The sequence below is a fragment of the Lactuca serriola genome, chromosome 8 (assembly GCF_051521515.1).
Source record: "Lactuca serriola cultivar US96UC23 chromosome 8, Lser_US96UC23_V15, whole genome shotgun sequence".
NCBI lineage: Eukaryota > Viridiplantae > Streptophyta > Magnoliopsida > Asterales > Asteraceae > Lactuca > Lactuca serriola.
Window position 1 is genome coordinate 53,242,315 of NC_136415.1, and position 15,622 is coordinate 53,257,936.

General features: G+C 35.3%; 1 protein-coding gene across 1 annotated transcript; it reads left to right on the forward strand.

The window, feature by feature from the left end:
• Nucleotides 1-4,848: 4,848 nt before the first annotated feature.
• On the forward strand, nucleotides 4,849-8,332 carry LOC145068749 (SLH domain protein). Its single transcript, XM_079015749.1, has 11 exons — nucleotides 4,849-5,360; nucleotides 5,568-5,654; nucleotides 5,770-5,916; nucleotides 6,015-6,121; nucleotides 6,205-6,293; nucleotides 6,377-6,480; nucleotides 6,581-6,665; nucleotides 6,736-6,811; nucleotides 6,899-7,013; nucleotides 7,377-7,908; nucleotides 7,990-8,332. The coding sequence occupies exons 1-11, from the start codon at nucleotides 5,078-5,080 to the stop codon at nucleotides 8,078-8,080; spliced, it is 1,716 nt and encodes a 571-aa protein (XP_078871875.1). The 5' UTR covers nucleotides 4,849-5,077; the 3' UTR covers nucleotides 8,081-8,332.
• Nucleotides 8,333-15,622: the final 7,290 nt, after the last annotated feature.

Below are 15,622 nucleotides of genomic sequence, written 5' to 3' on the forward strand. Positions count from 1 at the left end.
TAGTTATTATTCCATATATAAAGTAATAACATTCGTTTGCACCAAAATTAAATGGAACTAGTAAAGAGGACTATACGTTGCACGAGTCTGATTATTTATTGATGTTTGGTTATTTATTGATGTTTGGTGTTAGAAAGAATGAAAGAAATAGGAAAAAGAAAAAATCTTTAACTTTTGCTATATGGGACAAACTACCCATTTTCAGGGTGATGTAGTTGCAATCCTTTTCTCTTATGTACCAAATGAAGCAAACAGCATATCAAAACACAAAAGGAAGATTACATTACAACATTTAGCAGTAGCTCAGTAGTGTGACTTAGAATTTTGAGGTAACTCTTGAGATGAATACGAATATACGTAAAAGGTAGCATGAGCTCGTACTACTGGAAGCACATGATCCGTACGAGTGTCAGAAGAAGTCGCAAAGTTCTAAGAAGCTAGTGACTGATTCTGACCTATTTTCTTTAGGTTCTCAGTATGGTGACGACCAGAGGTTCAGGTGTGGACACTAGTGGCTAGGAGAGGCCGGGATTGAGTGATGATGAGATCCACAATTTGATCTCCGCTCATGTGACCTTAGTGATCAGGGTTGCGATTCCAGAGCTTTTCGGGTCTCTTAAGACAACACTGATTGAGTTGTTTGACGAGCGTTATGCCGCAACCACTATAGTTGTTGTTGCTGCAGAACCTCATGGGGAGGATCGATGCAGTATTGAGAGTTCAGTAACATGAAGCCCCCGGAGTTCGATAGGATCAAGGATCCGATCGTTGCTATGAGGTGGATCTTTGATGTGGAGGGATGTTTCAATACCTGTTCTTGTCCAGATAACCTGAAGGTTAGATTCGCGTTGAATCTCATTCGCTTCGGGGCGACGGATTAGTGAAAGTTTGCGATGCGACCTAGACCTATTCTCCTGCAGAGCAGACCGTGGAGAGAAAAAGATTGACCCAAGAGTACCTACCGCTCAAGTAGACGATATAATCGGTGACCGATATCACCAAGATGTTCGTCGAGAGGGCCCTATTTTCCCTAAGCATGCATCTTTAGAGCAGGTGCAGATGTCATGATATTTAAGCATGCTCGAGACAGAGATTAGAGAGTTTGTGTCGACCACCCCGTATCGGACCTTGACTGATTTGCAGTCACACGCCTGAAGGAGAGAGATTGAGATAGGGGCACAAAATACGGAGAAGAGGCAGAATACAGTTCAGACACAGCCTGCGGTAAAGTGGTTCAAGCCCACTGATTCTCGATTTGGAGACCAGAGGGCCCGCGCTTGCAGTAAATGGGGGAAGGTTCACGAGGGTTTTTGCAGAGCGGGGTCTAGGTGTTTTAAGTGTGGGAAAGAGGGTCACTAGGAAAAAAATTGTTCTCAACGCTTCAAAGTCTATTTCCATTATGATAAGGTGGGCCATGTGAAGGCCAATTGTCCATTGCTTACTACCAGACCAGTGCATGCACCGACCCCTACTATATTACGGATCACATATGGATGTTAGGGAAGAGATGAGGCCCCGAAGGCCAGGGGTCATGCTTATCAGTTGACAACAGAGGAGGCTAGGACGACGAATGACATCGTTACTGGTATGTGCCTAATTATATTTATGTCAAAGTTATATTGTATTTTCTTATATTTATATTTATGTTAGATACATTTCTAGTGAATTCATTCCCTGCTTTAGTGTTGTTTGAATTGGGGGTCAAGGGGGTCGTACCCCTTTGCAGGTCCTAGGGCAGCACCCCTAGCGGGGTCCAAGGGGTAGAGCTCACTGAGCCGTAAAAACCTAATTCTAGTGGATGGTTATTGTAAGATTGACAAATCTTATAAGTTCTCGAAACCATTGATTATGCCATTAAATTCGAGATTCTCTTAACTAAATTTGAAGATCACAACCCTAATATGTCATGTACATATACCACTCATCTTTTGAGCCGTAAAAAGAACCCCTCTCAGCTCTTTTTCTTTTTGAACGAACTCAGAAATCTCTGACGATTTGACTTGTGTTTCTGTGTCTAAATACACAAGTGTCATTTTGGATCATCATAGACTGGATTTCCTGTAACCCATGCATAAGGTGGAAATATCAGTTTGGAAAATGGACATACACGATCCATAAGGAATCCGATTTTCCACCATCAGCTAATATCCCCAACACTCAACAAACTTTAAGAACACCATATAGGTTATGATGCTCAAAAGATTAAATAAAAACACAAGAAGATTTAACGTGGTTCACTTGATCAAGATAATCAAGGTATGTCCACGTGCAAACTATAGTTATTATTTTATTGATTGGAGAATGTTATACAAAATCTAAGTATTTCCTGCACTCACAATGTCAACTCACACGTTTGTTTTAGCCCTCGAGTGAAGCTTTTAGGAACTCCGGAGACTCCATAAAGAAACTTCTTGGACAATTCGAACACCACGTTATATACGTATGCAATCGGGACCTTTTACTAACACCATGCTCTCTGGAGAATTCCCGAGTGAAACTTGAAAGCTGAAATTCTAAGCTTCGCCCTAGACCCGCATGTAGCACCTGGTTCCCGGTACGTACTCCTTGGAATTAACATTTTTAAAATAATGCATTTTTGCCTTGGACTCGGCGACTTGATGGACCAACTCGCCGAGTAGGAGCGGGATAAGACGCGGGGACTGAACTTTGGACTCGGCAAGTCGGTTCTCGGACTCAACGAGTAGACCCTATTTGGGCAAAAACCCTAATCCGGGTGTTTGCACCCTATTTAAACGCTCTATCTTGGCCTCCTTTGTCCTTAACACTTCCAGAGAGCTGAAGAGTGAAACCCTAGCCCCCATTTTGTTCTTGAGAGTGATTTTGGCTTTGTGAAGAAGGTTTGGAGCTTAGAAGAAGAAGAAAGAGTTTGTAGTGTGCAAGGAGGGGAGGTAGATCTGAAATCTACACTGCAAGAGGCTTCCATTCAGGTAGAAAAGCCCCTACCTTGATCACTAGTTCTTTAGATTCCCTTTTGTCTCTAAAATGGTGGTTTTCAAGCCCTAAAACACCATACTCCTTGTGTTTGTGCTTAATGATCCGAAAGGACTTCAGATCTAGACATTATGGACATATTAGAAGTATAAAGTTTCTGTGGTTGGAGTGATTGAGGTCCCCATTGGGTGTATGACCTCATAAAAAGCTTGAATTTGCCTTTTGGAGCTTGTAAGGCCATGCATGCACGTAAAGTTTGCAACTTTACGTGATAAGCATGCCCTAGGAACATGGATCTATGGTTTTGAAGCGTTGCATGTCTCAGATTTGGTCTATATGGGAAATGGGTCAAGGGACTTGGCGAGTCCCAAAGTGGAACTCGGCGAGTTCTATGAAGATGGCCTTAGACTCGGCGGGTTGGATGAACAACTCGGCGAGTTCATAGGACTCGACGAGTTGTTCTTCAAACTCGGCGAGTCCGATGAACTGTTACTGATTGAGAGGGGTTTAAGTGTTGGAGGTCCAACCCTTCGTATCTGCACGCAGAATTAGCAATTTAGCGTGTAGCAATAGTCCTAGAAACCCAAATCCTCAAAAAAAGATGCTCTGGTGAGGATTTGGAAGCGATCAGGAGATCTGCTCGTGGGGATTCGACGAGTTGCTCTTGGACTCGGCGAGTCGGACCGCGAGTTGGTTCAATCGTCCCAAGTAGTGAGTTAAGGGTGACTCAGTGAGTGGGAAGAAGGACTTGTCGAGTAGGACCGAGTTAGTAGGAGAAGGACTCGGCGAGTCTATGCCATGACTTGGCGAGTCCAGTCAACTGGAAGTTGACTTTGACCAAGGAGTTGACCTTGGACCAGGGGAGGGTCACTAATTTGACCTAAGGGTATTTATGAGTGTCTAATCTATGTTCATGATTTATAGCCGGAGGATTACCGGTTCAGCAGTCAGGCGCTCAGCAAGTAGACTTTCAGCAGCTACTTTCGAGGTGAGTTACCTTCCAGTAGCAGTGGGTCTACGGCCACAATGCCGGCCCACCAGTAGGAGTTGTATGATTGGATGATTGTCTCTGTGATATTCATCTAGGGTTGCTACTACCTGTGTTATGTTTATGTGCTAGTATGATATGATGTTATGTGCTAGTGACAGTAGGGGAGATAGTCCCCGGTTTACCGGTCGATAGGGCCGAAGGGACAGTCATGCCCAACCATGCTAGATAGATTATGTGATATGTGTTATATGGTAGGTGTAGGGGTGAAATAGTCCCCAACATCCGGTCGAGAGGACCGAAGGGGAGACCAACACCCAGATATGCTAGTTAGTATCCGGTCGAGAGGACCGAAGGGGAGGCCAGCACCCAGATATGCTAGCTAATATCCGGTTGAGAGGACCGAAGGGGTAGGTCGGGCACCCATATATGCCTGACAATATATATTTGATATGTGGTTATATGGTATGTTTGTGCTTACGGTTTTTAGTTGTTTCAGGTACCTCTTCAGCTAAGGGGAAGGAGCTGGCGCGGTAGCGACATTGTTTTTCCGCACTATGAGACATTCTGGGATTTGTACTCTGATATTATTATGATTTATGTTTTGGTTTACAGACATGAGACATGTTTTATTAAATGATATGGTCGAATGATATTTTGTTACAAACGTTTGCAAATCACTTAATTAAAAATGAAATTTTTGGCCCGTATTTTTGGGCGTTACACCGCAACTTTGCCTACACTATATTATGTTAGATTTCACATATATATATATATATATATATATATATATATATATATATATATATATATATATATATATATATATATATATATATATATATATCCGATCCATTTAGAGCCTTACTAATTTACTATAGATTTTATCAACGGCCCAAGGACTATTTATGTAACTAAAAATTTCTTCCTTCTTTTCTTTCAACCCGACACCAAAAAGAACAAGATAAGGTGTTAGAAAAATGAGGAAATCGATTCTACCGACTACTGAGGCAAATCCTTGAAACTATGGTAAAGACGTAAAGTTGAAATGAAAGTATGAAACAATCGAAGTTAAACCCACATGAGGTCGGATTTCTTTGAGCTTCAAAATCTAAAAAACCCTAAATTGTTCTTCTAATGAGGAAGACAATGTGCTCGTCTTCCTCTGCATCCAACTTCCTGCCTCTTCATCTCCCTAGTAGAAATCGCCTCTTTCTTAAATTTTCACTTCCGTTTCCAATTTTAAACGATGAAGGTGTTTTCAGACACGCAAACCCTAGAAGACGAAGGTTAATGTCTCTATCTGCTTCAATTACCCGTGATAACCTCGAATTGTCGTCTTCTAATAGACGGGATGCTGAAGACTACAATGGTTGGGCGATTCTTGAAGAATCTGAAAGTCCAAAGAAACACAAAAAAGGTAGAACGTTTAAACCCTAGTATTCCCCCCTTGCTGAAAGCTCCATTTACTTTGCGTCCGAAACAAGCTACTTATATGGAGTTTGATCTATTTCAAAGCAATTAGATAACTGCATTGAATCCTACTGTACTTCTAAACTTCAAATCTTCAAAACTTCAAAACTTCAAAACTTGTGAAATTTTACTGGGTAAGTCATTCGTGAATCAGGATTGCCTACATTTCTACTGTTTGGTATCGGGACCTCAGTTGTGGCTTTACTCGCTGTGTTCGCTCATTTTACTCTATCAAGAAAAGGTAAATAACTAAACATTACTCTTTTCTATCACTCCTATTAGTTTGAATCAGAGGATTGTGTTTCTACTTTCTAGCTGCTGGATGATGCGATCTTTTGGGAATAATTTCTTTTCAGGTTACGTTTTGCGATTCAACACCCCATTTCATGTCTCTGTTGATCATAAATCATCGAGTTCAGAAGATACATCAGAGGTAGATGAAGCTGTTACTAAGCCATTGATGGAAACCGTTTCTGAAGAAGTTGATGCAACAACAGAAGAAGGTACACAACTACACATCATAATTCCTAGATTGTTTCATTGATCATATATTCATAACAGAATATGCATACATGTTGTTCATCATTTATTTACATTACAGTAATTGATCATATTAAGAAGGGAAAAGAAAAGCCTGGAAGAGTAGTAGTTTCAGTTTCTGCAGATACTACTCAACAAGAAGCTTTATTGTGGTTAAAGAATCTGAAGGTATTGTGTTGTATAGTTTTTCCAAAAATATAAATTAATTAATTGATAAATAACTCTGAATAACCTGTCATTAAAGTACACAGATAATTGAAGATGAAGTCATGGCAGATGAGTTATGTTCTAGGAGAGAATATGCAAGATGGCTGATTCTACTCAACTCCAGACTTGAAAGGTAATCAACTCATGATTTATTTTCTATAAGTCTTTTTTTAAATAATTAATTTATACATAATATTTTTTTTTTTCGGGATTCAGGAATCCAAAGAATAGGATATCCCCATATGTTTCATTAGCTGGATCCACCATTAATGCTTTTGATGACATTAAGAGTGAAGATCCTGATTTTGTTTACATTCAAGGTAAGATTAAAATTGCTAATATTATAATTAATTAATTATACATGTATTTTCCCTCAAAATATTAATATTTTTTATTTTGTTTTGAATATTTGGACAATAGCTCTTGCTGAAGCTGGTGTTGTTCTGAGCAAGCTGTCCAGTAAAAACTTAACTTCTGATCTGGATACAAGTTTTTTCCCAGAAAGGTATTATTTTTGTAACATAATTAATTTATAATTTTCTTTTTACTTTTTATTTATCTTATTTTGTTTCTAGATTTATATCCCGCGAGGATCTTATTGGTTGGAGAGCTAAACTAGAATACCAAGTTATGGCTGGATTAAATGAAGAGGTAGGAATAATATAAGATCATTTAATTAATTAATTAATTAATTAATTTTTTGTTTTTTTTTTAAGAACTGACATTTTTACAGTCCAGATATTAAGGAACAAAATAGGGTTTCTGGATGCAAGGGAGCTGAAGTCAGATGTATTGCCACCTCTTTTCATGGACATGATGGCTGATGACAAAAGCATAATGAGAAAAGTTTTTGGTTCTTTTCTTTTCTCTCTCTCTCTCTCTCATGCATTGAATTATTATTATAAATGACCATTTTACCCTTCTTAAATACATAGAGTAAATTTCACTAGTCTTAAAGCAATTACTACACATCCAAGACACAATTATTTATCGTAAAGGGTAATATGGTAAAATGTAGTGTCCATGTGATAAAGTCAATAAGGAACACCTCTATATGAGTAAATTACCATTTTACCCTTCTCAGATAAAGATGCAATTTTTCTTGCTACCCACATAAGATCAATTTCACTAATCTTCAAGCAAATGCAATTTATACATCTGTCCACATTAAGTTCACTAAGTCTTGACAATTTACCATTTTGCCCTCATTTATTAGGTCAAGTGAAGCGGTTTCAGCCTGGGAAACCCTGCACCAAGGCACAAGCAGCAGTGGCACTCACGGGTGGAAAATTCACCAAACTAATTCACCAAGAATTTTCAAAACTAAAATCTGAAAATTCTTCAAGAAATTTTGCAATTGAAGAGATAAAATCTGAGCTTCTTGAAAGAGGAGAGATACAAAGATTTTGGGAGAAAAAAATACAAGATGAAAAAAGGCATCGTTTGGAGGTGGAAGCAGCTTATTTTAAAACACTTAAAGATTTAGAGAATCAAAAGATAAATCAAGATAATGCTGTGAATGCTTATTTGAAAGAAATAGCAGCTTTAGATTGTCAAAAACAGTTGCTTTTGAGTTTGGAGAAAGAAGTTGATGAAATGAATGAGAGACTTTCATATGAAAGGAAGAATTTTGTTGATGAGAAACAAAAAACACGTAGTAATGTTGGTGAATTAGAGGTCAAATATGAAAGAATTCTTGACACAAAATCAATACTTGAAGCTGAATTAGAAGCCCTTCGTATACTCAGGTATACATGTCATATCATGTCATGTCATGTCATCAGATGTCATGTCTTTTTTGTTATGTCATGTCATGTTATACTGTGCAGATCTTGGATAGAGGATGAAGCAAAAAAGGGTCAAGCAAGGACTAAGGTACTTGAAGAAGTTGGGAGAAGGTGGAAATGGGGAAATCGTTAGCCAATTTGTTCAATTAATTCATAGTTTTGTGGATTAATGTGCTTTTGATATTTACTATTATGGATATAATAATGATTTGCTTTGAGATCATATACAAAAAAAAAACATAGCAATCAAAGAGGGTATTTGTTGGTTAAGTGATTGCTTTCTACACTAAGTGAGTTGAGAGATATAGAGTCTCTATGATGTAATAATCTGTATTATTTAGGGTTAATGCCATTATATAGAGCAACTATTATTTATTCTCATGCATTTTAAGTCGCTAATTTGTTTGATTGTATTCAATTTCATCAATTTTTATTGGTTTCAATCGGGTAATGGCTTGATATGTTTTACTGATAACATAGTTTTCAAAATTCTGGTTCAAAAAAACTGATAGACTAGTGCATTTTTATATATTGATTATATTTAAAGATAGTTTTTATTAATGAAATATGTGCACATATTTAAGTTTATATAAGTCAACCATGTCAAACTATGACATTTCATAGTCTTATTAAACCGCTTTTCCCCAAGCTGAACCGTTAGCCCAAGCCAAATATAGACTGATTTATAAACCAAGCCAAACCTCTAGATTTTCGGCCCGATGAAGCTTTGTTGGGCTTCGGCCCAATGTGGCATGATAAAAAAGGTGTTTAGTGATCTACAAAATGCAATTGAATAAGTAGTAACATAAACGGGTTCTAAACCCTTTGTTTAAAATGTTATTCGAGGGTGTTTTGTTTTTTGTTTAATGACTTGAAAGGGTAATAGATTTTCAATTTTGTTCACATTTAGTTACTAAACCTTTTTTCATTATCTATTTGTCACTGAACAGGTAAAATGTGAACAATTTCAACTGTTTAGTGACATATAGATAATGGAAAAAAGTTTAGTGACTAAATGTGAACAAATCGAAAGTTTGTTTCCCTCTCAAAAAAGTTCAATGACTAAATGTGAACAAATTTTCCTCTTGTATTATGGTTTAGCAAATTATGTATTTTTGTTAAATTTTAACAACATTTGTTGATGAAGAAATCTATAAAATAAAAAAAAACCTGAAAAAGGTATAAGAAAACGAAAAACGAAACCAATATTATATGCAAGGTAGTAGAAATCGTTCGACGGTAGCTCGGCGGTGGACTAGGGTCAAGGGATTAATCGGTTAACCATTAATTATTAAAAAGTTAATAAATATAACATTAATCCTAAGAATATAAGTTAACAAGTTAACTTATACAAATCATAAATATGTAATGGGTTAAATGCAGAAAAACCCACTCTATTTGACATATGATCACAAAAACCCCTCAATTAATTTTACAACCGATAAAAACCACACATTTTAGTTTTCCTTTTGATTTTATCCAAATTACCTATGATATCAAGCATCCATGTGGTATTTTTCTTCTTTTAATGTTAACTAGATGAATAACTAGTTTTAAAACATTTCTTTAATCGAAATAGAGATAACCTGCTGGCCATCCCTTCACCTTCCCCTACCATTTTCCAAAAACCACCACAACCACCAAACCTCTCTTCCCTTACTTTCCAGCGATCCAGACCCACTTTGTTCCCCCTCTGTAGTTCTTTTCCAACTCTAAACCTAGCATCTTAATTAAATCATACAGCGAGCAGACTTTTAATTTTGATGGTGCAAGTGGAGTAGGATGAGAGAAAAGGGGGAAAATATGATGAGTTCAGAAGGGCGAGTGGTCGGTGGGACATTGAAAACTGAAGCTCAAACATTCAACCACTTGTTACGTGAACTAAGAAAAAGCGAAGAAGAAAAGAAGAAAAAATGACCACCTGTTATGTGAACAAAGACAAAGAAAAGAAGAAAAAGTGAGTTTTGTAAGGACTTCCACATCCCACATCGCTGCTCGGGAAAAATAATAGGCAAATATATTATATAAATGAGCGACAATCCCCTTCTAAACTTAAAAGAGTTGTGCTTTAGGTTGTTGGCTCCATTGGGCCGACGACTTCTTTAGAGTGGGCTGGAATGACTTGGTCCGAATTGGTGTACAAGTTGGTCCGATTTAGTTTGATTTGGACTAAATTGGACCGACTTTGACCGATATTGACCAAGGCCGATAAATTAACCCTCTAACACCTATTTGTAGGTGGTTAGAGACCGCCAAACGCCTAGGCACCGATTAATCGGCCGTCTAGACCGATTTTTACAACATTGATTATATGTATAAGTTTTATGTTATAAAACTATGGATATTATATGTATAAAAATGATCCTAATATTATATGTATGAATTTTGTGTTATAAAATTATGCAACATATAAATTAACATACATTAAACCATATGCATTGTTTATAAAAGAATACATACATACATTGATACATTATATATATGTTGTTATACTCAATGTATTGACATACATCATATTAGTATACTTACTATTAAAAAGGATATCGAAAATGAACATCAATTTGTATAGAATTTAGACATTTTTAATCTATCCGAACAATTGATTTATATTTGAGATTGTAATTTCTTAAAAAAGTTTGAATAATTATTGAAATTTATGATTATTTAACTAGACAGATAGAGTTAAGTAAAACCGTTAACATGTTTTATGAAGTGTTGCCCAAACCACCTAATTCATATTACATTTACAAAATTATTATTTTTTTAGAAAAAAATAGCTATATATTCAAAAATTAAAAACGACGCTATTTTTTTTTCTTTCAAAAAAGTCACTCATAATTTTAAAAGGTTTTAGAAAACAATTCATATTTAAATAACTACTTAAAAAATAAGGTTTTTATTTTTTTTCTTCAGAATACAGCATAATTTCTGACCATGAAACATAATTTCTTAATAGCTATAGGTGAGAATGGTTCATATTTTTTGTTAAACCAAAATCATTTTTGAAATTTTGATTTTTTATTTTGGAAAATACAAAACCATTGGTTTTTTATTTCGGTTTCGGTTTTTCATTTTTTAATATATTTTTCAGGGTTTTGTTTTTGGTTCTTTTTGTTTTGTTTTTTGTTTTTTTTTTTTTAATTTCATAGATTTTTTCATCAACAAATGTTGCTAGAATCTAACAAAAATAAATAATTTGTTAAAACATAATACAAGAGGAAGTTTATTCACATTTAATCATTGAACTTTTTTTTAAAATGAACGAATTTTCAATTTTGTTCACATTTATTTTTCTTTCACATGAGTTTCTTATGGACTTATGGTTCGAGTCTAAACAAGAGCCATAGGTGTGGAATCTTGATGCTAGTGGCAATTTTTTAAAAGTACACCACTTAGCTTTACAAACTTTGAATTCCCGCCATTACTAAACAAACGCCTCTTAGTAAATAGGGTAAAGATTATTCTGTTTTGTTTTATTTTTTTTCAACTTATCATGAAGAAATTGATATTGCTAGTGCTCTGTGTGACACAACAGTGATTATATACGTACACGTAATAGAAAACTAGGGTTTATGTAGATGAATTGCTTTTTACAATAAAACCAAAGTTTCCGGAGCTTTTCCTGTTTCCAAACACTTTTTGAAATGTTCCCTTACTTGGTCAAAGCCTCAAAAGTAATAATGTACTCTATGAATTATAGTTTTGCATAGTTTTGAATGTGAATGTTGTTTTGGAAGCATTATACATCTATCTTCATCTATATTTTGATGCATTTCATACTGAAGCTACGAATTTCAAGTAGACCCTTTAATTGAATGTTGAATTCAATTATGTATTTAAAATAATATTTTCACACTAGATTTAACTAATCTAATTGCATTGTTACTTGTCTTTATGCAATTAGGATGAGAGGGTGGTCTAGACAGAGTCCACGCTCTTGGCAGCTGGAATACAATTTATTAAAAAACTACTTCATGTTCTCAACCACAATTGTAAGATGTTAATCTCTTTGATCATGGTTTAATACTTTTATTAATGAAGTATTCACTAAAATAACCATTAAATCAACCACTAAACTCACGAAATAACACCCGCGATTTGACGATATAACTTTCCCTCAAACTAAACTTGCTATGATATCGGGAATGAAATTTATTCCTACCGAATTGCTTCAAGTCGAATTAGTGTTATAAACACCTTGCGAAACAACTCGATATCTTTATATTAACTTGTTGATGAGTAAATTTTAGTTTTTTTTATTATATTTTCTTTGTCAAATTGTTCATATTTACATTGAAAAAATTATTATTGCAAACTTTGTTGATCAACACGAGCGTTTAGAAGTAAAAAAAAGTGAGTTCACACGAACTCGCAACTTTAGTTTCATAACACTAGTGGTCTTTCTTTAAAATCCCTAAATTATGGGTATATTAAAATATAAACTCTCCCTTTATGGGCATGTAACTCTTTATTAATTAAGTGTTCTAAAGCCATCCCAATGGGGATTTAATGATAAGTTTAACGGGGAAAAAGTGAGTTCAATACATAAACTCATCATTGTGGGTGGAGTTCAATGAAGTGGGGTTTAATTCCCATCGGTGTATGCATTGCTTTTGTTTTTTTTTTTTTAAACAATTTCACCAATAAAATTTTGTATTTAAATAATCACACCCTACATACATGCATAAGATATATGTTATTATTTTCTTACTTATAACTTTGTAATTTATTTTATTTTATATTCAATAATTTAAATCATCAACTTAATTTATATTATAATATTCTAAACAAAAAAATATTTAAGTCTTAAAAATATTTTAAAACAATAATATATACAACAATTTTTAATTAATAATTAATAATTTGTAACTTTTAATTTCTAATTAATGTAATATTATAGTTTTATAACATTATTTATAAAAAGATAAATTAAATGTTGATGTTGAAATTCATTAAACTCTTAAGAGTTTAATGGAGTATAGAGTTTAATGGATAAAATGATATAGTTAGTGGAATGCTGATGTAGCAATCCGTTAAGTATTTGATCTTTATTCAATGACTTTTATTAAACTATATATAGAAACCGAATATTTAAAGGACATTTATCAACTAATATTGTAAATGTTTGATGTTGGTTGGTGCTAATAATATTAAGATAACCCCCAAAATGATTAAAATTATATGATACATTTAACTAGGGCAATCAAATTTATACTAAATAAAATCAACCAACATGTTACCAGTCGAATCAAAAAAATTGGTATCAAATAGGTTTGGCCGTTAAACCTATACCAAGTGAGCAGTCATGACACGGTAATAATAATAAATTTTGAATACCATGGCTAAATCATACCAACATGGACGAGGCTAAATGTACATAAGGCAGGTCATTTGACCAACATATTTTTTTGTTATTAAAAGTTATATATAAAATTGAAACCTTCCACATTTCAAATCAAAATTTTCATTTAAAACCCGATTAAACATTCAAAACTCATTTTTGAAAACATATCATAATATCTAGTAGTTCCCAAAGCATAAGGTTTAAACAAAGTTAAATTACAAAAAACAGTGGAAGTCGAATAACAATATAGCTTCGATGTGAATGTACAGTCACACTGCTCTCTTCCCTTGAACAACCTGAAAAACATTTAACTTAACAACGTACGCATAAAGCTTAGTGATTTTTCCAATATACCACATATTCCACTATACATAATTGTAATACAAACAAAGGCTCTTGGCTTCAAAGCCTATCCACCATCAATCATCTCAAACATAACATATCTACATACATACCAACCATAGGCACCATGCTAGGGATGAAAATGGGGCTAAACCCGGACCGGATGGACCCGGACCCGGAAAACCCGGAACCGGTTAGCGGGATTTTATAGAACCGGAAACCGGACCGGTATATAGGAACCAGTTTTGGTTCGGTTCCAGGTAAAATGGGTTTAGACCCGGAAACATCAAAGTGGGTAGGTTGGAACCGGATAAAGTGGGTTTAGAACCAGAAAACCCGGAAAAAACGGAATTTCTTGGTAATTACTTACTACTTAGTGGGTTGAACTTTGAAAATTTTCATATTGATATCCCAACTTTAGGGGACTGTAACTCATTAAATACGAAACAACCATTAACAACATTAGAGTTTAAAATCATGTACAAACTCTAAAATACACTCTGGAAAAACCCGCATGTCAATCCGACTTTAAACGAATGAGATATGCTTGTGTTAATGTTTTTAGATAATATAAAGTACAAAAACAAATAGCTGAAAAGTTGAAAATTTTCAGTTTTGATATCCCGACTTCGGAGGACTGTAAATAATTGAATGTTAAACCAAAAATGACAAAATTATAGTCTAAACTCATGTACAAACTGTAAAATAGAAGTTGGAAAAAACCACATGTCAATCTGACTTCAAACGAATTAGATATGCATGTTTTAAAACTTTCACCGAATACAAAAAAACTGAAAAACTAAAAACTTCCAGCTTTGATATATCGACTTTGGAGGACTGTAAGTCAATGGATATAAAACTAAAAATGACAAATTTATAGTCTAAAAGACTAAAACCATGTACAAACTCTAAAATACATGTTGGAAAAAACCGTATGTCAATTGAAGTTGAAACGGATAAGATATGCATCTTTTAAACGTTTCATAAAAACCGGTTCCGGCCCTAAAAGTGGTTCCGGTTCCAAAAACCAGTTCCGGTTTTTAGACCCGGTTTACCCGGACCCGATGGACCCAAACCCGGATTACCCGGAACCCGGATAAAGCTAATTTTTAAACCCGGAACCGGACCCGGTTCTACATATTCCGGTTCCAACGGTTCCGGTTCCGGTTCGATTCCGGTTCCGGTCCGGTTTTTCGGTTCTAAATCTCATCCCTACACTCTGCTATCATACAACTACCGACTTTCAGCCATCATACGACCACCGAATCAAAGTCGTCATACAACCACCGACTCTCAGTCATCCCACAACCATACCAAGGCTATTACTAATATTGGCGATCGCCTTATAATCCTACATAATTAGTAAATAATATAGACAGTCAAACATATGATCCTACCTGAAAGCAATATATCAAACAAGAACCATACAATAAGGCCATATCAGAGTTCTCCGACCATCTAACTTAAGCTATGTAAGACCCTTACGACGTTCACTTAACGATTAACCAATACTACAAATACCCACCCAAACATGACACATAAGAATAACATACAATCAACTAATCACATACTAAACAAAGACTATCCTAGTCTACTAGTATAATCATACCTTAACAATACCTATATCTTATCACACAAAGGATATGCAATGTCATACACAATATAGTGAGAAAACTCACTTGTAGCCAACTGATCAACCACAAGCCTCGTACACGAGTTTATCGACGAATCTGATAGCACAGACCACCTAATATCAACCAGAGACTGATCCTCAGTCCAAAACTCAAATCCTTCAAAGTTTGACCAAAAGTCAAACGGGTCAATGGTTAAGCCACAGTCAACGGTCAAATATGTCGGCGCACCATGGCCATCCATGCGGGTCGCATTGCTACCACTAGGCGACAAAATAGTCATAGATCTGGATCAAGGCTCACGTCGCGATCCATCCTTGGTCATGTCGCACTTTACAAGGCAAAGTACTAATTACAT

What these genes read in the sequence shown, in the direction of transcription:
- LOC145068749 (XM_079015749.1), top strand. Translation starts at nt 5,078, where the DNA reads ATGAGGAAGACAATGTGCTCGTCTTCCTCTGCATCCAACTTCCTGCCT. An exon ending in TGATTTTGTTTACATTCAAG is followed by an intron (nt 6,481 to 6,580) that starts GTAAGATTAAAA and finishes TTTGGACAATAG; the next exon opens with CTCTTGCTGAAGCTGGTGTT. An exon ending in CATAATGAGAAAAGTTTTTG is followed by an intron (nt 7,014 to 7,376) that starts GTTCTTTTCTTT and finishes CTCATTTATTAG; the next exon opens with GTCAAGTGAAGCGGTTTCAG.